Raw genomic sequence first — 26,997 nt, 5'->3', positions numbered from 1 at the left:
GTTTCTAGGTATTTTTTGATTTCCTCTTTGATTTCTTCAGTGATCTCTTGGTTATTAAGTAGTGTATTGTTTAGCCTCCATGTGTTTGTATTTCTTACAGATTTTTTTCTTGTAATTGATATCTAGTCTCATAGCGTTGTGGTCGGAAAGGATACTTGATATGACTTCAATTTTCTTAAATTTACCAAGGCTTAATTTGTGGCCCAAGATATGATCTATCCTGGAGAATGTTCCATGAGCACTTGAGAAGAATATGTATTCTGTTGTTTTTGGATGGAATGTCCTATAAATATCAATTAAGTCCATCTTGTTTAATGTATCCTTTAAAGCTTGTGTTTCTTTATTTATTTTCTTTTTGGATCAGCTGTGCATTGGTGAAAGTGGGGTGTTAAAAGTCCCCTACTATGATTGTGTTACTATCAATTTCCCCTTTTATGGCTGTTAGTATTTGCCTTATTTATTGAGGTGCTCCTATGTTGGGTGCATAAATATTTACAACTGTTATATCTTTTTCTTGGATTGATCCCTTGATCATTATGTAGTGTCCTTCTTTGTCTCTTCTAATAGTCTTTGTTTTAAAGTCTATTTTGTCTGATATGAGAATTGCTACTCCAGCTTTCTTTTGATTTCCATTTGCATGGAATATCTTTTTCCATCCCCTCACTTTCAGTCTGTATGTGTCCCTAGGTCTGAAGTGGGTCTCTTGTAGACAGCATATATACGGGTCTTGTTTTTGTATCCATTCAGCCAGTCTGTGTCTTTTGGTTGGAGCATTTAATCCATTTACATTGAAGGTAATTATCAATATGTATGTTCCTATTCCCATTTTCTTAATTGTTTTGGGTTTGTTATTGTAGGTGTTTTCCTTCTCTTGTGTTTCCTGCCTAGAGAAGTTCCTTTAGCACTTGTTGTAAAGCTGGTTTGGTGGTGCTGAATTCTCTGAGCTTTTGCTTGTCTGTAAAGCTTTTAATTTCTCCATCAAATCTGAATGAGATCCTTGCTGGGTAGAGTAATCTTGGTTGTAGGTTTTTCTCTTTCATCACTTTAAATATGTCCTGCCACTCCCTTCTGGGTTGCAGAGTTTCTGCTGAAAGATCAGCTGTTAACCTTATGGGGATTCCCTTATGTGTTACTTGGTTTTTTTCCCTTGCTGCTTTTAATATTTGTTCTTTGTATTTAATTTTTGATAGTTTGATTAATATGTGTCTTGGCGTGTTTCTCCTTGGATTTATCCTGTTAGGACTCTCTGTACTTCCTGGACTTGATTAACTATTTCCTTTCCCATATTAGGGAAGTTTTCAACTATAATCTCTTCAAATATTTTCTCAGTCCCTTTCTTTTTCTCTTCTTCTTCTGGGACCCCTATAATTTGAATGTTGGTGCATTTAATGTAGTCCTAGAGGTCTCTGAGACTGTCCTCAATTCTTTTCATTCTTTTTTCTTTATTCTCTTCTGTAGTAGTTATTTCCACTATTTTATCTTCCAGGTCACTTATCCATTCTTCTGCCTCAGTTATTCTGCTATTGATCCCTTCTAGAGAATATTTAATTTCACTTATTGTGTTGTTCATCACTGTTTGTTTGCTCTTTAGTTCTTCTAGGTCCTTGTTAAATGTTTCTTCATTTAAAAAATTTTCTCCATTCTATTTCCAAGATTTTGGATCATCTTTACTATCATTATTCTGAATTCTTTTTCAGGTAGACTGCCTATTTCCTCTTCATTTGTTAGGTCTGGTGGGTTTTTGCCTTGCTCCTTCATCTGCTGTGTGTTTCTCTGTCTTCTCATTTTGCTTAACTTACTGTTTGCGGTCTCCTTTTTGCAGGCTGCAGGTTCATAGTTCCTGTTGTTTTTGGTGCCTGTCCCCAGTGGCTAAGGTTGGTTCAGTGGGTTGTGTAGGCTTCCTGGTGGAGGGCACTAGTGCCTGTGTTCTGGTGGATGAGGCTGGATCTTGTCTTTCTGTTGGGCAGGTCCACATCTGGTGGTGTGTTTTGGGGTGTCTGTGGCCTTATTATGATTTAGGCAGCCTCTCTGCTAATGGATGGGGTTGTGTTCCTGTCTTGCTAGTTGTTTGGCATAGGGTGTCCAGCACCGTAGCTTGCTGGTCGTTGAGTGGAGCTGGGTCTTAGCATTGAGATGGAGATCTCTGGGATATTTTCGCCGTTTGATATTACGTATAGCTGGGAGGTCTCTTGTGGACCAGTGTCCTGAACTTGGCTCTCCCACTTCAGTGGCACAGCCCTGACGCCTGGCTGGAGCACCAAGAGCCTGTCCTCCACACGGCTCAGAATAAAAGGGAGAAAAAAAAGAAAGAAAGAGAGAAAGAAGATAAAATAAAATAAAGTTATTTAACAAATAATTATTAAGAAAAAAATATTTTTAAGTAAAAAAAAACCAAAACAAACTGGACAGACAGAACCCTAGGCCAAATGGTAAAAGCAAAGCTATACAGACAAAATCACACACAGAAGCATACACATACACACTCACAAAAAGAGAAAAAGGGAAAAAATATATATATATATCGTTGCTCCTGAAGTCCACCTCCTCACTTTGGGATGATTCATTGTCTATTCAGGTATTCCACAGATGCAGGGTACATCAAGTTGATTGTGGAGATTTAATCCGCTGCTCCTGAGGCTGCTGGGAGAAGTTTCCCTTTCTCTTCTTTGTTCGCTCAGCTCCTGGGGTTCAGCTTTGGATTTGGACCCGCCTCAGCATGTAGGTCGCCTGAGAGCGTCTGTTCTTCGCTCAGACAGGATGGGGTTAAAGGAGCAGCTGCTTTGGGGTCTCTGGCTCACTCAGGCCGGGGGGAGGGAGGGGTACGGATGCGGGGCGAGCCTGCAGTGGCAGAGGCCGGCATGACATTGCAGCAGCCTGAGGCGCGCCGTGCATTCTCCCGGGGAAGTTGTCCCTGGATCATGGGACTCTGGCAGTGGCGGGCTGCACAGGCTCCCGGGAGGGGAGGTGTGGAGAGTGACCTGTGTTTGTACACAGGCTTCTTGGTGACTGCAGCAGCCGCCCTAGCGTCCCATGCCCGTCTCTGAGGTCCGCGCTGATAGCCGCGGCTCGTGCCCGTCTCTGGAGCTCCTTTAAGCGGTGCTCAGAATCCCCTCTCCTCGCGCACCAGGAAACAAAGAAGCAAGAAAAAGTCTCCTGTCTCTTCAGCAGCTCCAGACTTTTTCCCTGACTCCCTCCCGGCTAGCTGTGGTACACTAGCCCCCTTCAGGCTGTGTTCACGCAGCCAACCCCAGTCCTTTCCCTGGGATCCGACTGAAGCCCGAGTCTCAGCTCCCAGCCCCGACCCGTCCCGGCGGGTGAGCAGACAAGCCTTTCAGGCTGGTGAGTGCTGGTCAGCACCTGTCCTCTGTGTGGGAATCTCTCCGCTTTGCCCTCTACACCCCTGTTGCTGCACTCTCCTCCGTGGCTCCAAAGCTTCCCCCCTCCACCACCTGCAGTCTCCGCCTGCGAAGGGGCTTCCTAGTGTGTGGAAACCTTTCGTCCTTCACAGCTGCCTCCCACTGGTGCAGGTCCCGTCCCTATTCTTGTCTCTGTTTTTCCTTTTTTCTTTTGCCCTACCCTGGTAGGGAGTTTCTTGCCTTTTGGGAGGTCTGAGGCCTTCTGCTAGCGTTCAGTAGGTGTTCTGTAGGAGTTGTTCCACATGTAGATGTATTTCTGATGTATTTGTGGGGAGAAAAGTGATCTCTGCGTCTTACTCTTCTGCCATCTTGAAGCTCCTCTCTAATGGTGGTTTTGATTTGCATTTCCCTGATGATTAGCAATGTTGAACACCTTTTCATGTTTCTGTTGGCCATCTGCATTTCCTCTTTGGAAAAATGTCTATTCAGTTCTTCTGCCCATTTTTAATCAGGTTATTTGCTTTTTGATGTTGAATTGTGTGAGCTGTTTATGTATGTTGGCTATTAATCCCTTATCAGTCATATCATTCGCAAATGTTTTCTCCCATTCTGTAGGTTGTCTTTTTGTTTCGGTGATGGTTTCCTTTGCTTTGCAAAAGTTTTTAAGTTTAATTAGGTTCCATTTGTTTATTTTGCTTTTATTTCCTTTATTTAGGAAAAGGATCCAAAAAAATATTGCTGTGTTTATGTCAAGGGATGTTCTGCCTATGTTTTCCTCTAGTTTTATATTATCCGGTCTTACATTTAGGTCTTTAATGCATTTTGAATGTATTCTTTTATATGGCGTTAGGGAATGTTCTAATTTGATTTACATGTAGCTGTCTGGTTTTCTCAGCACCACTTATTGAAGAGACTGTCTTTTCTCCATTGTATATTCTTGCCTTCTTTGTTGTAGATTAATTGACCATAAGTGCATGGGTTTATTTCTGGGCTTTCTGTCCTGTTCCATTGATCTGTGTATCTGTTTTTAATGCCAGTACTATACTGTTTTGGTGACTGTAGCTTTGTAGTGTAATATGAAGTTAGGGATCATGATTCTTCCTGCTTTGTTCTTCTTTCTCAAGATTGTTCTCTCTATTAAAGGTATTTTGTGTTTCCATACAAAGTTTTAAATTATTTATTCTAGTTCTGTGAAAAATACCATTGGTATTTTGATAGGGATTGCATTGAATCTGTAGAGTGCCTTGGGTACTATGTTCTTTTTAACAGTATTAATTCTTCCAATCCATGAACATGGGATATTTTTCCATCTGTTTGTGTCATCTTTAGTTTCCTTCATCAGTGTCTTAAAGTTTTCCAAATACTGGTCTTTTACCTCCATGGTTAGAGTTATTACCAGGTATTTTATTCTTTTTGATGCTATTGTATGTGGGATTGTTTTCTTAATTTCTCTTTCTAGTAGTTCATTGTTAGTGTATAGAAACGCAACAGATTTCTGCATATTAATTATGTATCCTGAAAATTTATGGAGTTGATTTATGAGTTCTAATAGTCTTTTGGTGTCTATAGGATTTCTATGCATAGTGTCATGTCATCTGCAAACAGTGACAGTTTTACTTCTTCCTTTCCAATTTGCATTCCTTTTATCTTTCATTTCTTTTTCGTGTCTGATTGCTGTGGCTAGGACTTCCAATACTATGTTGAATAGAAGTGACAAGAGTGGGCATTCTTGTCTTGTTGTTGATCTCAGAGGAAATGCGTTCAGCTTTTCACTGTTGAGTATGATGCTGCTGTTGGCTTGTCATAAATGGTCTTTATAATGTTGAGATATGTTCCTTCTATACTCACTTTGTTAAGAGTTTTTATCATAAATGAATGTTGAATTTTGTCAGAAGCTTTTTCTGCATATGTTGAGATTGTCACATGATCTTTTTTCTTTTATAAATTTATTATTTTATTTATTTATTTTTGGCTGCATTGGGTTTTCACTGCTGTGTGCGGGCTTTCTGTAGTTGTGGCAGTCGGGGGCTACTCTTCATTGTGGTGTGCGGGCTTCTCATTGCAGTGGCTTCTCTTGTTGCAGAGCACGGGCTGTAGGCGTGCAGGCTTCAGTAGTTGTGGCATGCAGGCTCAGTAGTTGTGGCTCACAGGCTCCAGAGCACAGGCTCAGTAATTGTGACCACGGGCTTAGTTGCTCCATGGTATGTGGGATCTTCCAGGACCAGGGCTCGAACCCATGTCCCCTGCATTGGCAGGCAGATTCTTAACCACTGTGCCACCAGGGAAGCCCCTCTCACATGATTTTTGTTCTTCAATTTGTTAATGTGACGTATCACACTGATTGATTTGCCGATATTGAACCATCTTTGCATTTTGGGATAAATCCCACTTGATCATGGTGTATGATCCCTTTAATGTATTTAGCATACTTTTGTGGTCAGAAAAAATGCTTGATATAATTTTTATCCTCTTAAATTTGTTGAGTCTTGTTTTGTGGTGTAGCATGTGATCTATACTGTAGAACATTCCATGTGCCCTTGAAAAGAATGTCTATTCTGCTGTTTTGGGGTGTAACGGCCTGTTGATATCTAAGTCCAACTAGTCTATTGTTGCCTTACTGATTTTCCATCTAGATGATCTGTCCATTGATGTAAATGGGGTGTTAAAGTCCCCTACTTATTATTGTCAGTTTCTCCCTTTATGTCTGTTAGTATTTGCTTTATATATTTAGACGCTTCTGTATTGGGTGCATATATGTTAATGAGTGTAGTAGCCTCCTCTGTGTTGATCCCTTTATTATTATATAATTCCCTTCTTTGTCTTTTATTATAGCCTATGTTTTACAGTCTATTTAGTCTGATATGAGTATTGCTACCCCTGCTTTCTTGTCATTTCCATTTGCTTGAAATATCTTTTTCCATTCTGTCACTTTCAGTCTGTATGTGTCTTTAGCCCTGAAGTGAAGTCTCTTGTAGGCAGCATATTGAAGGGTCTTGTTTTTTTCATCCAGTCAGCCACACTCTGTCTTTTGATTGGAGTATTTAGTCTCTTGACATTTAAAGTAATTTTTAATAGATATGTACTTATTGCTATTTTATTGCTTGTTTTCTCATTGTTTTTATAGTTCTTCTCTGTTCATTTCTTCTTTTAGTTTCTTCCCCTATGTTTGATGATTTTCTTTAGAAGTATACTTGTGTTTCTTTCTTCTTAGTTTTTGTGTATCTATTGTAGGTTTTTGATTTGTGGTTACCATGGGACTCATATATGTTGACCTAGAATTATATCAACTTGTTTTAAACTGGTAATTTTTAAGTTCAAACACATTCTAAAATATTTACATTTTTTACTCACCTCCCCAACATTTTATGTTTTTGATGCCATATTTTACATCTTTGTGCTTATCCCTTATCTATTTATTGTAGTCATAGTCACTTTTACAATTTTTTATCTTTTATTCTACATACTGGCTTATTTAATGGTTGATCCCCAGTCCTTACCATATATATATTTGCCTTTCCTAGTGGGATTTCCCCTTTCCTGTAGATTCTTATTTCTTTTCCACTTAGAGAAGACCCTTCAACATTTCTTTTAGGGTAGGTTTAATATTGATGAACTGTTTTAGTTTTAGCTTATCTGAGAGATTCTTTGTCTCTCCTTCTATTCTAAATGATAGTCTTGCTGGGTAGAGTATCCTCGGTTGCAGGTTTTTCCCTTTCAGCACTTTGAATAATCATGCCACTCCCTTCTGGCCTGTAAAGTTGCTGCAGAGAAATCAGCTCTTAGCCTTATGGGGATTCGCTTGTATATGACTTTTTGTTTTTCTCTTGTTGCCTTTAGTATTCTCTTTAACTTTTGCCATTTTAATTATGATATGTCTTATTGTGAGTCTGTTTGAGTTGATCTTGTTTGGGACCCTCTGTGCTTCCTGTACCTGGATATCTGTTTCCTTCTTCAGGTTTGGGAAGTTTTTAGCCATAATTTCCTTAATTACATTTTAGATCCCCTTCACTCTCTCTTCTCCTTCTGGGATCCCTTATAATGTGAATGTTGGTATGCTTAATGTTATCCCAGAGATCTCTTGAATTGCTTTAATTTTTTAAAAAGTTGTTTTTCTTTCTGCTGTTACGATTGGATTGTTTCCATTATTCTGTCATCCAGATCACTTATGCATTCTTCTGTATCACTTAGTCTGCTATTCATCCCGTCTAGTGTGTTGTTTCTTATTTCAGCTATTGAATTATTCATTTCTGATTGGGTCTTTTTTTATATCTTCTAGTTGCTTGTTAAAATGTTCGCTGTTTGCATCAATTCTTTTCCCTAATTCAGTTAACATTGGTAATTTCATTACCAATGTTTTGAATTCTTTATCTGGTAAATTGTTTCTTTCCATTTCATTATTTCATTTTTTCAGGGATTTTCTCTTTCAATTGAGAGTAGTTCTTCTGCTTTTTTCATTTGTGTAACTTTCTCTGCCTCTATGAATTTAGGTGAAATAGTTACCTATTGCAGTTTTGAAGGGGTGCTCTTATGAGGGAGTGTCCCTATACGGACTGCATGTGTCCGGTGCCTTTGGTGGGAGAGCTGGATTTGACTTGTATGCCAGTCACATATTTCCACAGGGTGTGCTGGCAGCTATCACCCCAGTAGGGAGTGGGGCTGGAGATGGAGGGGCGCGAACTGGCACTGTGTGAGGCAGGGCTTTCCCTCTGCTCAGTGGCCATCATGACCCTACGTGGGGCAGGGTCTGATCCCAAGTTACTGGAGCAGAACCCCTGAGGGTTGGACTCAGGCTGGCTCTGTTCCCTTTAAGTGTGTGTTTTTCGCTCTCCCCACACCAGGTCTCTTGCCCCTGAGGAGGGGAGTGCCAAAGCAAGGGGGGGAGGGCCCATGTGCAGATACAGGTCTGATGTGCTGCCTGTGTAAGTGCCTGCGACTCTACTCAGATGCAGCCTCGGATGCAGGTGTCCTTTGTCCCTCACAGCCAATCACTTTCCCAGCCTCCACTGCTCTCGGCCCTCTTTGCTCCATAGAGCTGGTGGAGGCCTGTGTGGACTCTCGGTGTGTATTGGGAGGTGAGCTGTGTAGAGTGACACCACAGCTTTGTCTTTTGGTTGTTGAGTTGTAAGAGTTTTTAAAATATATTCTGGTTTTTTGTTTTTGTTTTTTTTGCGGTACGCGGGCCTCTCACTGTTGTGGCCTCTCCCATTGCAGAACACAGGCTCCAGACGCGCAGGCCCAGTGGCCATGGCTCACAGGCCCAGCCGCTCTGCGGCATGTGGGATCTTCCCAGACCGGGGCACGAACCCACGTCCCCTGCATCGGCAGGCAGACTCTCAACCACTGTGCCACCAGGGAAGCCCTAAAATATATTCTGAATAATAGATCCATATCAGATATATCATTTGCAAATATTTTCTCCCATTCTTTAGGTTGTCTTTTCACTTTCTTAATAATGTCCTATGCACGAAGGTTTTAAAAAATAATTTATTGAGGTGAAATTCACATAACATGAAATTAACCATTTTAAAGTGAATAACAGTTTAGTGGTATTTAGTACATTCACAGTGTTGTGCAACCACCATCTCTATCTAGTTCCAAAACATTTCTGTCCTTCCAAAGTAAAACAGCTTACTCATTAAACAGTTTCTCCCCGTCTTTCCTACCTCCAACACTTGGGAACCACCAGTCTGAATTTAGTATCTATGGCTATATCTATTCTATATTATTTGATGTAGTAATAAAATCATTCAAAATGTGACCTTTTGTGTCTGGCTTTGTTCACTTAGCATAATGTCTTTTTTTATTTTTTACACAGGGAAGATTTTTTTTTTTAATAAATTTATTTTTGGCTGCATTGTGTCTTCGTTGCTGTGTGTGGGCTTTCTTTAGTTGTGGCAAGTGGGGGCTAATCTTCATTGCAGTGCGCAGGCTTCTTATTGCGGTGGCTTCTCTTGTTGTGGAGCACAGGCTCTAGGCACACGAACTTCAGCAGTTGCGGTGCATTGGCTTCAGTAGTTGTGGCTCGTGGGCTCTAGAGTGCAGGCTCAGTAGTTGTGGTGCAGGCTCAGTAGTTGTTGCTTAGTCGCTTTGCAGCATGTGGGGTCTTCCTGGACCAGGGCTTGAACCCATGTCCCCTGCATTGGCAGGTGGCTTCTTAACCACTGCACCGCCAGGGAAGCCCTAGCATAATGTCTTGAAGGATCGTCTACATTGTAGCATGTATCAGTACTTCATTCCTTTTTATGGCTGAATAATATTCCACTGTGTGTATACATCATAATTTGCTTATTTATTCTTCTGATTATGGACATTTGCACTGCTTCTACCTTTTCACCTTTATATACATGCACGTGCATGTGATTGAATACTTATTTCCAATTATTTTGGGTATATACCTAAGAGTGGAATTGTTGAATCATACAGTAATTTTATGTTTAATTATTTGAGGAAGCACCAAATGATTCACATTTTTGATGCTCTTAATCCCTTTGTGTAGATCCAAATTTCTATCTGTTACTACATTTTTTCCCTGAAGTACTTCCTTTAACATTTCTTATAGTAATGGTGTGCTTCGGTGTAATCTCTCAGCTTTTGTTTGTCTGAAAAAGTCCTTATTTTTTTCCTTTGTTTGGAAGGTATTTTCACTGTGTATAAAATTCTGGGTTGACAGATTTTTTTTTTCCCTTTCAGTATTTTAAAGATGTTGCTCCTAATGTTTTCTGGATTGCATTGTTTCTGATTGTTTCTGCATTGTGTCTGCTATCATTCTCATCTTTGTTCCTATGTATGTAATGTGTCTTTTTGCTTTAGATGCTTTTGGTATTTTCTGTTTTCCCATGACTTTCAGTGATTTGATTATGATGTCCGCTTTTTTAATTAGAAGTATAGTTTTTTTTAATTCATTAATTTATTTGGCCGTGCCATGAAGCATGCGGGGTCTTAGTTCCCCAACCAGGGAGTGAACCTGTGCCTCCTGCACTGGGAGTGCAGAGTCTTAACCAGTGGACTGCCAGGGAAGTTCCTAAATTGAAGTGTAGTTGAGTTACAATATTGTGTTAATTTTAGGTGTACAGCAATGTGATTCAGTTCTATATATATGTTTTTTCAGATTTTCCATTATAGATTATTACAAGGTATTGACTATAATTCCCTGTGCTATATGGGAAATCCTCGTTGCTTATCTATTTTATGTACAGTAGTTTGTATTTGTTAACCCCATACTCCTAATTTGTCCCTCCCCGTTCCCTCTTCTCTTTGGTAACCATAAGTTTGTTTCATATATCTGAGTATGTTTATGTTTTGTGTACAGATTCATTTGTATTATTTTTAGATTGCACATATAAGTGATATCATATATATTTGTCTTTCTCTGACTTACTTCACTAAGGATAATATTCTCTAGGTTCATCTATGTTGCTGCAAATGGCAATATTTCATTCTTTTTTATGGCTGAGTAATACTACATTGTATATATACCACATCTTTTTTTAAAACTTTTTAAAATTAAAAACATTTTTTTAAATTTTTTTTTTCCATCTTTTTTTTTTTTTTGGTACGTGGGCCTCTCACTGTTGTGGCCTCTCCCTTTGTGGAGCACAGGCTCCGGACGCGCAGGCTCAGTGGCCATGGTTCACGGACCCAGCCGCTCCACGGCATGTGGGATCTTTCCAGACCGGGGCACGAACCCATGTCCCCTGCATTGGCAGTGGACTCTCAACCACTGCGCCACCAGGGAAGCCCTAATTTTTATTTTTTTAATTTATTTTTATTTAAAAGTTTTCATTTTATATTGGACTATTTTGATTTAGTGTTGTGTTAGTTTCAGGTGTACAGCAAAGTGATTCAGTTATACATATACATATATCTATTCTTTTTCAAATTCTTTTCCCATTTAGGTTATTACAGAATATTGAGCAGAGTTCCCTGTGCTATACAGTAGGTCCTTGTTGGTTGTCTGTTTTAAATACAGTAGTGTGTATACGTCAATCCCAAACTCCCAATTTATCCATCCCCCTCCCACCTTTCCCCTTTGGTAACCATAAGTTTGTTTTCTATGTCTATGAGTCTGTTTCTGTTTTATAAATAAGTTCATTTGTATCATTTTTTTAGATTCCATATATAAATGTTTCATCTTTCATTGTCTAACTTACTTCACTTATTTATTTATTCATTTTTGGCCACGCAGAACAGCTTGCAGGATCTTAGTTCCCCGACCAGGGTTTGAACCCAAGCCACAACAGTGAAAGCACCAAGTCCTAACCACTGGACCACCAAGGAATTCCCTGACTTACTTCACTTAGTATGATAATCTCCAGGTCCATCTGTGTTGCTGCAAATGGCATTATTTCATTCTTTTTTATGGCTGAGTAATATTGCATTGTGTATGTATAACCACATCTTCTTTATCCATTCATCTGTCGATGGACACTTAGTTTGCTTCCATGTCTTGGCTATTGTAAATAGTGCTACTGTGAACATTGGGGTGCATGTATCTTTTTAAGTTAGAGTTTTCTCTGGGTATATGCCCAGGAGTAGGATTGCTGGATCATATGGTAACTCTAATTTTAGTTTTTTAAGGAACCTCCATACTGTTCTCCATAGTAGCTGTACCAATTTATATTCCCATCAACAATGTAGGATGGTTCCCTTTTCTCCACACCCTGTCCAGCATTTTCATTTGTAGACTTTTTGATGGTAATCATTATGATTGGTGTGAAGTGTTACCTCACTGTGGTTTTGATTTGCATTTCTCTAATAATTAGTGATGTTGAGCATGTTTTCATGTGCCTGTTGGCCATCTGCATGTCCTCTTTAAAGAAATGTCTATTCAGGTCTTCTACCCATGTTTTGATTGGGTTGTTTGATTTTTTTTTTTGATATTGATTTGTATGAATTGTTTGTATATTTTGGATATTAACCCCTTGTTCATTGCATCATTTGCAAATATTTTCTCCTATTCAATAGGTTGTCTTTTCATTTTGTTGATGGTTTCCTTTGCTGTACAAAAGCTTTTAAGTTTGATTAGGACCCATGTGTTTATTTTTGTTTTTATTTCTATTGCCTTGGGAGACTGAGCTAAGAAAATATTGTTACGATTTATGTCAGAGAATGTTTTGCCTATGTTCTCTTCTAGGACTTTTATGGTGTCATGTCTTATATGTAGGCTTTAAACCATTTTGAGTTTGTTTTTGTATATGGTGTGAGTGAGTGTTCTAACTTCATTGATTTACATGCGGCTGTCCAGCTTTCCCATCACCACTTGTTAAAGAGACTGTCTTTTCTCCATTGTATATTCTTGCCTCTTTTGTCATAGGTTAGTTGACCTATGTATGTCATGTGTCTTTTTGCTCTAGGTGCGTGGGTTTATTTCTGGGCTCTCTGTTCTGTTCCGTTGTACTATATATATGTTTTTGTGCCAATACTACACTGTTTTGATTATTGTAGCTTTGTAGTATAGTCTGAAATCTGGAAGCATTATGCCTCCAGCTTTGTTCTTTTTCCTCAGAATTGCTTTGGCAATTCTGGGTCTTTTGTGGTTCCATATAAATTTAAGGATTATTTGTTCTAGTTCTGTGAAAAATGTCATGGTTATTTTAGTAGGGATTGCATTAAATCTGTAGATTGCTTTGGGTAGTATGGCCATTTTAACAATATTAAGCCTTCCAGTCCAAGCACATGGGATATTTTTCCATTTCTTTGAATCATCGTCTATTTCCTTTATCAATGTTTTGTAGTTTTCAGTATATACACCTTTCATCTCCTTGGTCTTTCATCTCCTAGGTATTTTTTTTTTTGGATACAATTTAGAATGGGATTGTTTTTTCACCTTCTCTTTCTGATATTTCATTGTTAGTGCAAAGAAATGCAACAGATTTCTATATATTCTTGTGTTCCGCTACCTTGCTGGATTCATTTATTAGTTCTAACAGTTTTTGTGGGGGACTTCAGGGTTCTCTCTATAGAGTATCATGTCATGTGCAGATAGTGGCAGTTTTATCTCTTCCTCTCCAATTTGTATACGTTTTATCTCTTTTTCTTGTCTCATTTCTGTGGCTAGGGCTTCCGATACTGTGCTGAATAGAAGTGGTGAGAGTAGGCATCCTTGTCTTGTTCTGAATTTAGTGAGAAGGCTTTCAGCTTTTCATCATTGAGTATTATGTTGGTTATGGGTTTGTCGTAAGTAGCTTTTATTATGTTGAGATGTCTTCCCTCCATACCCACTTTGGTGAGAATTTTTATTATGAATTGTTGAATTTTGTCAAATGCTCTTTTCTGCATCTATTGAGATGATCATGTGGTTTTAGCCTTTCCTTTTGTTGATGTGGTGTATCACATTGATTGATTTGCATATGCTGAACCATCTTTGTGACCCTGGAATAAATCCAGCTTGATCATGGTGTATGATTCTTTTTATGTGTTGTTGAATTTGGTTTGCTAATATTTTGTTGAGGATTTTTGCATCTATATTCATGATTACCTTGTGCCTTGGTGTGGTTTCTTCATGTTTCTTATGTTTGGTTTTGTTAAGCTTCTTGGACATGGTGGTTAATATTTTCATCATATTTGGAAAATTTTTGGTTATTATTTCCTCAAACATATTTTCTTTGTTTCTCCCTTCCTCTCTACTCCTTCTGGAATTCCAATCCCAGGTGTGTTAGCCCACTTGTATTCCACAGCTCACTGAAGTTTTGTTCATTTTTTTTCAGTCTTTTTTCTCTAGATGTTTCATTTTAGTTTCTATTTCTGTGTCTTCAAGTTTACTAATTTTTTGCGGTTTTTAATTTTCCATATTTTAAATTCCATATATTATATTTTTCTAGAATTTTTCTAAAATCTCTATAATTTCAACTTGGATCTTTTTTATATCTTCCATTTCTCAATGTTGTGCTCATGCTTTCCTCTACCTTCTTGGACATATTGAGTATATTTACAATAGTTCCTTTAACATTTTTGTCTCCTAATTTTCATAATCTATGTTGTATCTGGGTCCATTTCTGTTGATTAATTTTCCTCTTAGTTATGGGCCATAATTTCCTGCTTATCTACATGACTTACAATATTTTAGTAGACATCAGACATTCTAGATTTAACATTGTTGGGTATTAGGTTTTATAGACATGCATAAATTTTATATACATATATAAATCCCATTTAAATTTGGGGATTTTGTCTTATATATAGTTAACTCTGAGTCTGTTTGATCCTTTATTTTTTGAAGGCTTGCTTTCAAGCTTTAGTTAGGAAAGTATTTCATGTACAGCTAATTTGGTCCCAATAGTAAGGCAATACTCTTCTTATGATTCTACCTTATTATTCTACAGTACTGCCCTTCCAGCCTATGGATTAGGAAGTCATTCCACACTGGCTGATGGGAACACAAACTACTCCTTCAGGGATTCCTTTGGAGATTGTTCCACCTATTCCTTTCTGGTGCTTCTTTCTCTTCTCTTCATGGCTTTCTCTCCCATGTGTGTAGATCAATACTTAATCAAAGACTTGAAGGTACCTCTGCACATCTCCAGAGCACTATGTCTCTGTGTGTCCGCCTCTTCTCTGATAATTTGCTTCACACATTTTAGCTGCCTTGGCCTCCCCAAACACTGAAATGTCTCCTCAACTCACCAGGACAGCTTGTCTCTGTTTGGATTCCCCATCACTGTACTCACTTTTCCTAGCCAGGTAGCTGGGGAACTTGATGAACTCAATTTGTTCGTTTTTCTTCTTTCAGGGATTACTGTTCTGTAATGATGTTATCCAGTGTTTGAAAACAAGGTGTTTTCATATATTTTGTCCAATTTTTAGTTTTTAAGGCTGAAAGACAAATTCTATTCATGTTATTTCATCAAAGGTGGAAGCAGAAATTCCTTCTCTTGGATTTTGTGCTGCTGGTTCATTGTGATCTTGTCAGCTCTTTGATGCTTTTAAAGATTTAAAAAACATTTTATTCAACATATTTTGTTCTTTTGATTGGAAAGTTTGGTTAAGACAGCCTAGGCTATCATTATTAGAAATGGAAATTCTTATGGCCTTTTCTTTTTTGAAAATTTTTATTAGAGTATAGTTGATTTACAATGTTGTATTAGTTTCAGGTGTACAGCAAAGTGAATCAGTTATACATATACATATAGCCACTCTTTTTTAAGATTCTTTTCCCATATAGGCCATTACAGAGTATTGAGTAGAGTTCCCTGTGCTATTCAGTAGGTCCTTATTGGTTATCTATTTTATATATAGTAGTGTGTATATGTCAATCCCAATCTCCCAGTTTATCCCTCCCCCCACCCCTTATCCCCTGGTAACCATAAGTTTGTTTTCTATATCTGTGACTCTACTTCTGTTTTGTAAACAAGGTCATTTGTACCCTTCTTATGTCCTTTGCAATTAAAAAATAAAATAGAAGAAGATTCTATGATATCCTCATAAAATTAGAACAGTTGGGTGAGAGGAGGTAGATAATGCTGTGGTTCCTCTGAATATTCAAAAGGATAAAATAAGAAACCTGGGACATATTTTAGGCCTTGGGTAGGTTTCCCAGACTTGGCCCTGTTTTGCATGGTATGGATAGTAGATGGTAAGTTACTAATAGACCAGTAGGTAGGATTCTTACAGCAGAAAATAATGTAGAAAATTGAAGGAAGCCATAGTGGGACAGTTATGATGGGCTGTTTTGATTTTCACCTAGATACTCTACATTTCCTCATTTTTCTACACTGTCAATTACATCTGGTACCTGTACAAAGAGCTGAGGATGAAACCCCACCAGAGTGGACAGAGCACAGTTCCACTGGTAAGTTTTATTCAGAGCTAATAGTTATGAACAATATGCTAAGACAAACCCATACATCCTTGACAAACAGCACTCAAACAACACTGGCGTAGTTTCCAGTCTGTTGACATGACTTCCTCTTCTCTCTTGCCGTCACCGCCACCACCAACAGGATTTGATTATAGGAAATATTATTTATAGTTTTGCCATTCCTGCCTGGTTCCTTTCAGTAAGGGAAATCCTTCTTGGCTCTATGCCAATCCGTCATTATTTTTAGAGTAAAGAAAAAGATCTTGGAGAGCAGTTAGGGAAAGTGCTCAGCCAGCTAACATGGGATTTGGGTTACAGGTATTGGAAAGGGAGGGTGTTTGTTCTTCTCTGATGTATTTCTTTGGTATGTGTGGGTAACAGGTATTGGTGTGAAGAAGGGCAGAGGAATTCATGTGTGGTAATCAGAAAACAAGATGGATCCAGGGAGCAACTGTCTTTCCTTCTTTGGTTCACAAAGAGTTTGGGGCACTGTCTAGCATTACAAAAAGAGAGGAGAACACAAAGTCAGTGAGTCAGTACATCTGGATTCTTTTTTGTGTATACATATCTTACATGTCACATAGTTCACCTATTTCATGTGTACAATTCAGTGGTTTTAAAAGTAAACTTACCAGGTTGTAAAATTATCATCATAGATCAGTTTCAGAATATTTTATTTGCCCCAATAAGATCCTTCATGCACATTTACTGTTAATCCATTTTCCATACCCTACGCTAGGCAACCACTAATATACTTTCTGTCTCTATAGATTTTCCTTTTCTGGACATTTCATATAGACATTTCATATATCATACAAAATGTAGTCTCTGTGTCTGGTTTATTTTATTCAGCATAATGCTTTTGAAGTTCATTCATTGTAGTGTGTCTAAGTAATTCATTCCTTTTTATTGCTCAGTAGTATTCTATTGTATAGTACACTTAGTTTCTTATTTCTGATTCTTTCAGTAAATCACTAAGTGATTTAACAGAAGACATTTTTCTGATGTTAGCAATTTTCATTTCTTTAAATGTCTTTATGTATTTTAATCTTACTATACATATCTTACAAATATTCTAGCCCTTTTATTTCTGTAGTATCCATTCTGTTGTGGCTTTTTGAAGGGGAATTTTTGTTCAAGAGCACCATGGAGTAAGTGAATCTGGAAATCCTCCCAACATACTTCTTCCAGAGCCTACACATCAGTTCTAGAACAAATGAAAGTGGTATACTGTCATGTATATGGGGAAACTCAGCAAATGTTTGTTGAATGAATAAATGCTATTATAGCACTGTGAAAAGAGCATTTGAAAGTGAATCAGGAGATCTGTCTTATAAACCTAGTTCTGTCATTTATCTCCTGTATGTCCTTGGACATGTCATCTCCCTTTCTTGGGCCTCAACTTTTCATCATAAAAATGAAGTGCTGGTCTTTGTGATTTTTAATGTCTTCTTCCAGCTCTAAAATGCTACAATACTCTTAAATTCTCACTTGACTGACTTCTTAAGAAGATACTCTTCTTGCTTTTTGTAGCCTTGCTCTAGATACATACTGCTGGAAAAGGGCAGGAGTATAGAATGCTTTTAAATTTTTTTCTCTCTTTTTTTTCTTTTTTGTTGTAAGGACAAAGTGCGGTAAGGAAATCCTTGAAAAATTAATATGACGAGACCCCCTTATCAGCATCCCAGACAGGATATTACAGTCTGTACAAGTACTGTCAATAGAACTCTTTACAATGATTAAAATATTTTATGTACTGTTCAGTTCTATAGCCGCTAGTCATATGTGGCTACTGAGCACTTGAAATGTGGCTGATGCGATTGAGGAACTGAATTTTTATTTCATTTAATTTTTTTAATCTCTATTTTATTTAATCTTAATTTTAATTTAACCGCATGAAGCTAGTGGCTACTGTATTGTACAGCCCAGGACTATATTCTGATCCCTTTATCTCTTGTTTACCTCTGAGGATTCAACCCTTATAATTATTCTTTTATATTTTCAACTTGTATAGTTTCTTAACTCCCTGCAATTTAGTAATGACCCACGGCTATATATCCATTTTACATGTTTGTTTACATAATCCTACAATCCTGGAGCTAGAAGATACTACAAAGAAACAATTAGTTCAGTTCCCTCCCTTCAAGCAGATTAATGTCAAAGAAGTTCAAGAAATGTATAGATATAGTATTTAAAGTTTTTATTCATTCATTCACTCATAAGCTAAGAGACTAACTGGAATTTGAGAGAAGTTCTTCAGGCACAGAGTTATTCTCTAAAGAAGTAGTCATGAGACCAGAAGCCAAGGATGGGGACAACATGGGGGAATATTATCCTGAGTCTTGGGCTCCTGGTAGTAGAACAAATTAACCTTTTTTTTAAATTGAAGTATAGTTGATTTACAATATTATATTAGTTTCAGGTGTACAACATATTGATTCAATATTTATATAGATTATACTCCATTTAAAATTATTACAGGGGCTTCCCTGGTGGTGCAGTGGTTGAGAGTCTGCCTGCCGATGCAGGGGACACGGGTTCGTGCCCCGGTCCAGGAGGATCCCACATGCCACGGAGCGGCTAGGCCCGTGAGCCGTGGCCACTGAGCCTGCATGTCTGGAGCCTGTGCTCTGCAACGGGAGAGGCCACAACAGTGAGAGGCCCACGTACCGCAAAATATAATAATAATTAAAAAAATAAAGTTATTACAAGATAATGGCTATATTTCCCTGTGCCATATAATATATCCTTGTTGCTTACAGAGCAATTTAATTTTTGAAGGAAAATAGAAGGAGAGATGTAAGATTAACTCTCATATATAATATTCTGTTGCTTTCTATGCATACAAATGCAGTATTGATACTTCTCTTTATAACCCATGCTATGACACTAATTCCAAGAAAACAAACTCTATCTCCAAATTTGCCCCCACTGCCTATTATTCTGTCATTATAGCTTTATATCAGGAGCCTTGAAGATTTGTTTTTCATTTTTGAGTTCTCTTTTAAATACCCCAGGAAGACTTCGGCCCTAAACTATTACTAGTAAGCTTTTTACCAGAGATTCATTGACAGTGGATAAGAACAGCAGTTAAACACAGGGTAGCCACATGATGATGGATAGAAGATAGAATAAAAAGAGAAGAAGAAACGTGAGTGGGAGAGGTCACCAAAGACTAATTTTACTTATTTCCCATTTTACCTGAAGTCGACACTGGCTGTTCTACTTTAAATCATTTGCTATTCCTGATCCAAAGTTCTTAGGGAAAATCAGTTACCCACCTCTGATTTTTTTTTTTTTTTTTTTTTTGCGGTACACGGGCCTCTCACTGCCGTGGCCTCTCCCATTGCAGAGCACAGGCTCCGGACGCGCAGGCTCAGCGGCCATGGCTCACGGGCCCAGCCACTCTGCGGCATGTGGGATCCTCCCGGACCGGGGCACGAACCCGTGTTCCCTGCATCGGCAGGCGAACCCTCAACCACTGCGCCACCACGGAAGCCCCCAGCTCTGATTATTGATTAATTGCTCACTTAATCCTTATTGATCCCTAGCAATGGCATTCCAGAATATAATATGATCTCTGCCTTAAAATATTGGATTGGCCAAAAAGGTTATTTGGCTTTTTCCGTAAGATGGCTCTAATAGTGCTTAGTTGTCTTTAAGTTCATTTGAAACAATTTTGTTAGATCATATTGTGACAGCTGTCATATCGGCATGCATTTTAAAATAATTGATCAAAATTGGTGAGTTTTTGTGTAGCCATTTTAATATTGAAGATGGAAGAAAAAACGCAACATTTTCGGCATACTATGCTTTATTATTTCAAGAAAGGTAAAAACGCAGTGCAAAAAAATATTTGTGCAGTGTATAGAGAAGGTGCTGTGACTGATCGAACGTGTCGAAAGTGGTTTGCGAAGTTCGTGCTGGAGATTTCTCGGTGGACAATGCTCCATGGTTGGATAGACCAGTTGAAGTTGATAACGATCAAATTGAGACATTAATTGAGAACAATCAACATTATACCACGTAGGAGATAGCCAACATACTCAAAATATCCAAATCAAGTGTTGAAAATCATCTGCACCAGCTTGGTTATGTTAATCGCGTTGAGGTTTGGGTTCCACAGAAGTTAAGTGAAAAAAACCTTCTTGACTGTATTTCTGCATGTGATTCTCTACTTAAATGTAACGAAAACATTTTGTTTTTAAAACAAATTGTGACAGGCGATGAAAAGTGGATACTGTACAATAATGTGGAATGGAAGAGATTGTGGGGCAAGCAAAATGAACCACCACCAACCACACCAAAGGCCAGTCTTCATCCAAAGAAGGTGATGTTGTGTATATGGTGGGATTGGAAGGGTCCTCTTTTATGAGCTCCTTCCAGAAAACCAAACGATTAACAAGTACTGCTCCCAATTAGAACAACTGAAAGCAGCGCTTGAGGAAAATCATCTGGAATTAGTCAACAGAAAACGCATAAATTTCCATCATGGTAACGCAAGACTGCATGTTTCCTTGATGACAAGGCAAAAACTGTTGCAGCTTGGCTGGGAAGTTCTGATTCATCTGCCGTATTCACCAGACATTGCACCTTTGGATTTCCATTTGTTTTGGTCTTTACAAAATTCTCTTAATGGAAAAAATTTCAATTCCCTGGAAGACTGTAAAAGGCACCTGGAACAGTTCGTTGCTCAAAAAGATTAAACAGTTTGGGGAAGATGGAATTATGAAGTTGCCTGAAAAATGGCAGAAGGTAGTGGAACAAAATGGTGAATACGTTGTTCAATAAAGTTCCTGGTGAAAATGAAAAATGTGTCTTTATTTTTACTTAAAAACCAAAGGAGCTTTTTGGCCAACCCAATAGAAAAAATTTTGTTTTCTATTATATTAAGACGTTCTCTTCAAAATCTCTCTCCATAGACTCCTAGTGGATATGGGCCATTCTTCTGTAAGTTGTTTTACAGTGTCTAATGCAACTGGGAATTTTTGAAATGTTCTTTCTTCTAGATAGGTCTTATATTCAAAGGGCTTTTCTGACTCTGCCCTATTATACTGAAACTGGCCTATAATGGTTTCTGCTGGTCGTCTTATACATAGACTTTTACTCCACCCATATGGTCTGAAAAGTCTACACCTCCCTTGATCTAAAAGAGGAGAGGATTGAACTATTATTAGAAGATGAAGGATTATGGTGTGATTTCATATTTGCCTTTCTTCTTAAGAGAATTTGTTGTGGTATCCAAATCTTATATTAAGCTACTTTCTACAGGCCCTCTTTGTGGCTTTTGGTGTACTTTTTAGAATATAGTAATACAGATAAAAGTCTGTTATCTTCAGTGCTAAGGAACTATCTACTTCATTGAATTTTAAAAAATAAATTTATTTATTTTTGGCTGCATTGGGTCTTGGTTGCTGCACGCGGTCTACTCTTCGCTGCAGCGCTCAGGCTTCTCATTGCGGTGGCTTCTCTTGTTGCGGAGCGCGGGCTCTAGGCACACGGGCTTCAGTAGTTGTGTCTCGCGGGCTCTAGAGCGCAGACTCAGTAGTTGTGGCGCACGGGCTTAGTTGCTCCGTGACATGTGGGATCTTCCTGGACCAGGGCTCGAATTCATGTCCCCTGCATTGGCAGGCGGATTCTTAACCACTGTACCACCAGGGAAGCCCCCTATTTCATTGAATTTTATATCAAATATTGCTTAACTGAAGTAAACCTGCTGTTGGGAATTTTTGTACTATCAAATGGTAAGTGATGATCTGGTATTTATTGTAATATGATTGGCAATATCCTAAGACATTACTCACATTTATTCTTTTCATAGGTTATAGGTTATACCTGTCGAGTTAGTCAAATAGCCATCATTTTGTCAAGGTAAGATTTTTGCTTTCCTTCCTAGCAAGGCGTAGATTCTTGTTAGTCTTGGGTCTAGGTAGGAACAAATAGGAGGACAATGCCCTTATTTCCATTGATTCTGTCACTCCTGAGTCCTCACAGAGCTTTACTAAGTAAGAAACAACAAATGTGTGATCATTGATTCCATTTTCCCAGGTAAAATAGGCAAGCAATTTGAAGTTTCAGATTAGGTTTTAGTCCCAATTCTGCCATTAACTCTGTGTGACCTTCAATAAATAGTTCCCTTTAAGTCTTTTGACTTCTAATTCCTTTTCATATATCATGAAAAGTTGTAGTAGGTGGTTTTCAAGATCTTATTCACCTTTATAACATTGGGTGAGACTCTTAAAATTATTAAGCTCAGAAAGGATCTGGATCTCACCTAAAGTGGTAGTCACATTGAGTTGGTTTTAGACTTTATAACTTTTACTCCTAGATCTTTTCCTCTTATAGGGATCTGGATATATTTAGCTGCATAAATAACTGGTTACTTAAAGCTGTGCTTTGGAAAAGCTCTCAGGAAGGAGCTGATGAGAATGAAGTTATTACTGGTCACCATGAAAAGTGAAACAGACTGATCACAGAGCTCCTTGGTAGCTTTTTCATTTCACGATTACCCACTTGGATTTTTAATCTGATCATACAGCTCCCAGAGACTCTCTGTGAAACTCTGTTAGGGTTTATTAACCTAGGTATAAAATACATTTCCCACTCCACTTCCCCCAGAGCTTGAAAAGAAGGTATACTTAAAGTTTTTGAGGTACTTTTCTTGAAGGAATTAAATATATGTATTTGCGGAGAGCTGGTGGGGTGATGGAGTTGGAAGAAGGACAGGAGAATATTTTGCAAAGGGAAAATGGCATAAAAAAGTTTGAATATTAGGGTGATAAGTTTTTTTCCTCCCAGCCTGATACCTCTACTATTGATGATACCTGTATTCTGTTTGGGCAATGCCAGTGAATGTTTCCGCAACTTCAGCCAGAGCCACAGGTAAGTAAGGACCAAACCTATCATTTTTATAATAGACTGCACCTATTCTTTTCTACAAACAAAGATGGAGGAAGACTTTGTACATACATTCTGGCCAAGGTGCTTGTATTTGAAATGGGCTTTGGACAAGTTGTACAGTCAAGGCCAAAAATATATAAGCAGAAATACAACACAAAATGACTAGATGATTATGTGTCAGTGAGAAGGAATAAGGTATTATGGGCAAGGCTTAGCTAAATGATAAGTTAAATTACATACTCATTAACTTTTGTTGCACCAAATAGGTATCTCTCTGGTCTTATACCTGTAGCAACATTCCTGACCATTGATTCTCTTCCTAGGTGTATCCTGATGTACTCACCACCAACATCCATGGCTAAAGTCCTGCCTTCTGCCAACATATCAGTCTGTAGCACACTTTATTTTTATGGGCTTATCATTTTCCTGGCCAGCTTTCTACTCAGCCTCCTCACCATTGTGGTATGGTGCCACCCTACTTGCCTTTATGGAAAGAGAGGGGGCGGTTGGGTGGGATGGGGCAGTATACCCAGGCCTGGGAAAGATGGGGCGGAGAGGCACTTCTCATAGTCCTAGAACTAAGAAAGTGTCTAGCAGATATTGATAATTTAATTACTACCTCAGTCTTTTGGACTTCCCAAGATCAAATGATGAGTGGGGAAAAGAGCCTATATTCATTATGCGAGAATTATGCTCACTCTAGAAATAATGTGTTCCTGTGGATCCTCATGGAGGACCAGACCAGAAAACTAGTATGTGTCGGGTATATTCTTTATAAAGTATGATACTCTGGAACACAGGACATCTTCTCTGTTTTAATTTTCCAAATAATTAAAGAGTTTTCTTTTCTCAATTCTTTATTGACTATAAATTTGCATTTATGCTATGTCTAACTGGGTTTAAAGTGCTGAGTGACTCAGACAGTTATTAAATACTCATTTGACATCATCAGACTGATGGACAAGTAATTATCCATGGGACAATACATTATTTATATATAACTGCCCAGTACGAAATCAGTAAGCAAGTGAACATGCCTTTTTATTTGTCATATCTACTTTCCAGTATCATTTTCTCCACTTTTCATATGCTAGTTCAGGAATTATAAACTATCTGGTTGCAGACCAACTTTATCCCACAGTTTTTTTCCTTTTGCTAACACAACTAACATCTGTGAATGAAATACAATTGTGGAAAATTTTCTTTGACAATTCAAAAATAAGTTATGGAGATAGCTTAGATCAAATCAGCAACTTTGTAAAGAATGCACAATGACTAGTTTATATTAAAATGGCCTTGATGGTTTTCATTTAGAACTGATTGACAGGAGAGACATGTGTCCCAAAACCTGGCACCCTAGGGATTCCTGTTTGCTCCTTCAGAATAACCCAGGCTTCAGTGGGCATTCAGGACTGGCATTCTGATTCTTTTGTAATCAGCAAACGGTGAACTGATTCTACTAGATGTAAATATTCTCAAATAAGTTCAAGCCTCTTTATGATTCCTATGTCTGTGGGGAAAGGAAACCACATGGCTAACCTTAAGTAATTGGGTTATTAACTTACAGAGTGGATCTGGATTATTAGAAAAAGTTTCAGATTTGGACAGATTTTATTACCTAATTTACTCCCCACAAAAAGGACATTGAACTGATTTATATTTATTTCATTAACTAAACCGTATTCAAATTGCTCCCAAATGGAAGGGAAAAACAATCTGTTTTCCATCTAAGTGCAAGAAGAGACTTCCTAAAACTTTTTTTCTGGGAGTTGAGAATTTAAGCTCTGTCACAGTGCTAAAGTATTTATTTTAGGCGTATTAAGCACAGAACACTTAATAACACAACCTTTATTTATTTAGTTTAAACACCTTTTTTGGAGTATAATTGCTTTACAATGGTATGTTAGTTTCTGCTTTACAACAAAGTGAATCAGCTCTACTGTACATGTAATTCACCATATTCATATATCCGCATATCTCCTCCCTCTTGTGTCTCCCTCCCACCCTCCCTATCCCACCCCTCTAGGTGGTCACAAAGCACCGAGCTGATCTCCCTGCAACACAGCCTTTAATAAAGTGTTTTAAAAGAGAATCTGGTTAGATCTTAGTTTTAACTTCCCATGCATATTGTGATTAACTTCATTGAGAAAAACGAAAGCCTGAGGGTTGATGTAAGGTTTATGTATTGAACATATATAGTTTGACTAATATCTGTCAATTTACCTGGCCAAGCAAAAGATCACTCTAGAGATAATTTTCTCTCAAAAAAAGCCTGGTCTCAGATGGTAAAGACAGGAGGATGGTCTTTCCTGCTGTCAGATCCTAAGAGAAGGATCTCTCCAAAATGATAGGCTAGACCTGGGAAGTTTTAGTAAGCCTTAGGCAGACTACTCACCGCTATACTCATGTTTAGGTCTTACTCATTCAAGCCCAGACACTTTACAAGAAGTTTCTGAAATCGACTGGCTTTCTGGGGAGTGAACAGTGGGCAGTGATTCACATTGTGGAGCAGCGAGTACGCTTCTACCCCGTGGCCTTCTTTTGCTGCTGGGGCCCAGGTGGGTATCTTAATGGAAAGATTTGGGCAATGAAAAGGGTAACCATTAGATTGTGGTCAAGCAAAGTAGTCTCACCAAGAAGGATGACTACAAATTTCTGTCCAGCATGTAAAATTTACCTTCATTCCACCCGTATCTTCTTATGTTTTAGAAATTAAGAGAATTAGATGTGAGATGATATGAGAGGAAATGTACTGACAGAACTCAGAGACATTAACACCTGCCCTTTCTACTACATAAAGTTAAAGTGTAAGGATCAGATAGGATAATGTTTATGAAAGAGCTTGGTAAACATAAGAAGTTAAGAATTGTAACTTATGATGTTCCTGTAGTATGTCTTGCCACCATTGCTACTCTAATAATCTGCAAAGTTTAATCAATGAGGAATAGCGGTTGGAGATCTGAGGCCAGTGGTTTATATAACTGGTTAATCTCACTGCTAGTCTTCATTATGCCTATAATTCTCACAATGCTTAGGCGTGTATACTGAAAAAAATTATGCTCAGGCAGCCAGGGCTGGCAGCAAGATTTATACTTTGTGTTTTCACAGCTGTCATTCTGATGATCATAAAGATGACTAAGCCACAGGACACCAAACTTCACATGGCCCTCTATGTTCTCCAGGTAACACCTTGAACATCCAGCATTTCTGTTCTTATACTCTCTTATCCTGTTCTCTTACATTGCCATTATTCAGTAAGCACAATTTTTCCCCTTAGGGTATTTCTTTCTGCATTGCAAGAGAGAAATATATTATTTATATTCAGTCATGAAGAATGTGGAAATTTCCTCACAGATGAGGTAGATACCTTTGTGAAAGTGCTGCCATGCATTCCAGAGCATGTATATCTCAGGCCAACTTCATTTCATTGATGTGGTTTTTTTTTAAGGGATGGGTAACAAAAGAAAAGATCTACCAGATAATGTTCTTATGAAACTCTGATAGTGACATGATTCTCTCTCACCCAGAGTGAAATGAATGGGATAAATTAGCTATTCTAGGTGAATGGAGAGAGAGAAGTAAAGAAAAAATGGTTCTCTCTTTTCATCCTTTATCAGATTTAAGAAGGGTTTTTTGGGCTATCCGACTATGGTGATAGGGCAGTTTCTTCAAGCCTAACCTGGGAAATGGGGCAGTAAGGAGGGCCATTGAAACGACTTCATTATCCTTATGTATATACTAAGAAATATGACTAACTCTCAGTCATCCATAACAAGGTATGGTGTGAAGAGTGAGTTCAGGAAGAGCTAGAAAAATATTTTTTAAAAACTGACACCAAATTTTGATTTTTGAGATAGAATAAATATAACAGTGATTTATAAATAAGAGGAATGGAAATTATTCCCCAAATCTCTGAAAATCTGAAGGATGGGCTCCATCACCCCT

The 26,997-nt window shown here is 38.2% G+C and overlaps 1 protein-coding gene across 4 annotated transcripts in view; it reads left to right on the top strand.

Annotated features, from left to right (window-relative positions):
- Nucleotides 1-26,997, top strand: part of TMEM116 (transmembrane protein 116) — a 131,571-nt gene that overhangs the window by 60,472 nt on the left and 44,102 nt on the right. For all 4 annotated transcript variants that reach the window (XM_033408699.2, XM_033408697.2, XM_004281438.3 and 1 more), the window contains exons 5-10: nt 16,039-16,143; nt 21,974-22,023; nt 22,951-23,034; nt 23,376-23,514; nt 25,466-25,610; nt 26,161-26,234. In XM_033408699.2, coding sequence (XP_033264590.1) covers nt 16,039-16,143; nt 21,974-22,023; nt 22,951-23,034; nt 23,376-23,514; nt 25,466-25,610; nt 26,161-26,234 — 597 coding nt within the window. The remainder of the gene's footprint in view (nt 1-16,038; nt 16,144-21,973; nt 22,024-22,950; nt 23,035-23,375; nt 23,515-25,465; nt 25,611-26,160; nt 26,235-26,997) is intronic.

The sequence above is a fragment of the Orcinus orca genome, chromosome 15, assembly GCF_937001465.1.
Source record: "Orcinus orca chromosome 15, mOrcOrc1.1, whole genome shotgun sequence".
Taxonomy (NCBI): Eukaryota; Metazoa; Chordata; class Mammalia; order Artiodactyla; family Delphinidae; genus Orcinus; species Orcinus orca.
The sequence above is the reverse complement of the archived record's forward strand: the minus strand, read 5'-3'. Positions and strand labels throughout refer to the sequence as shown.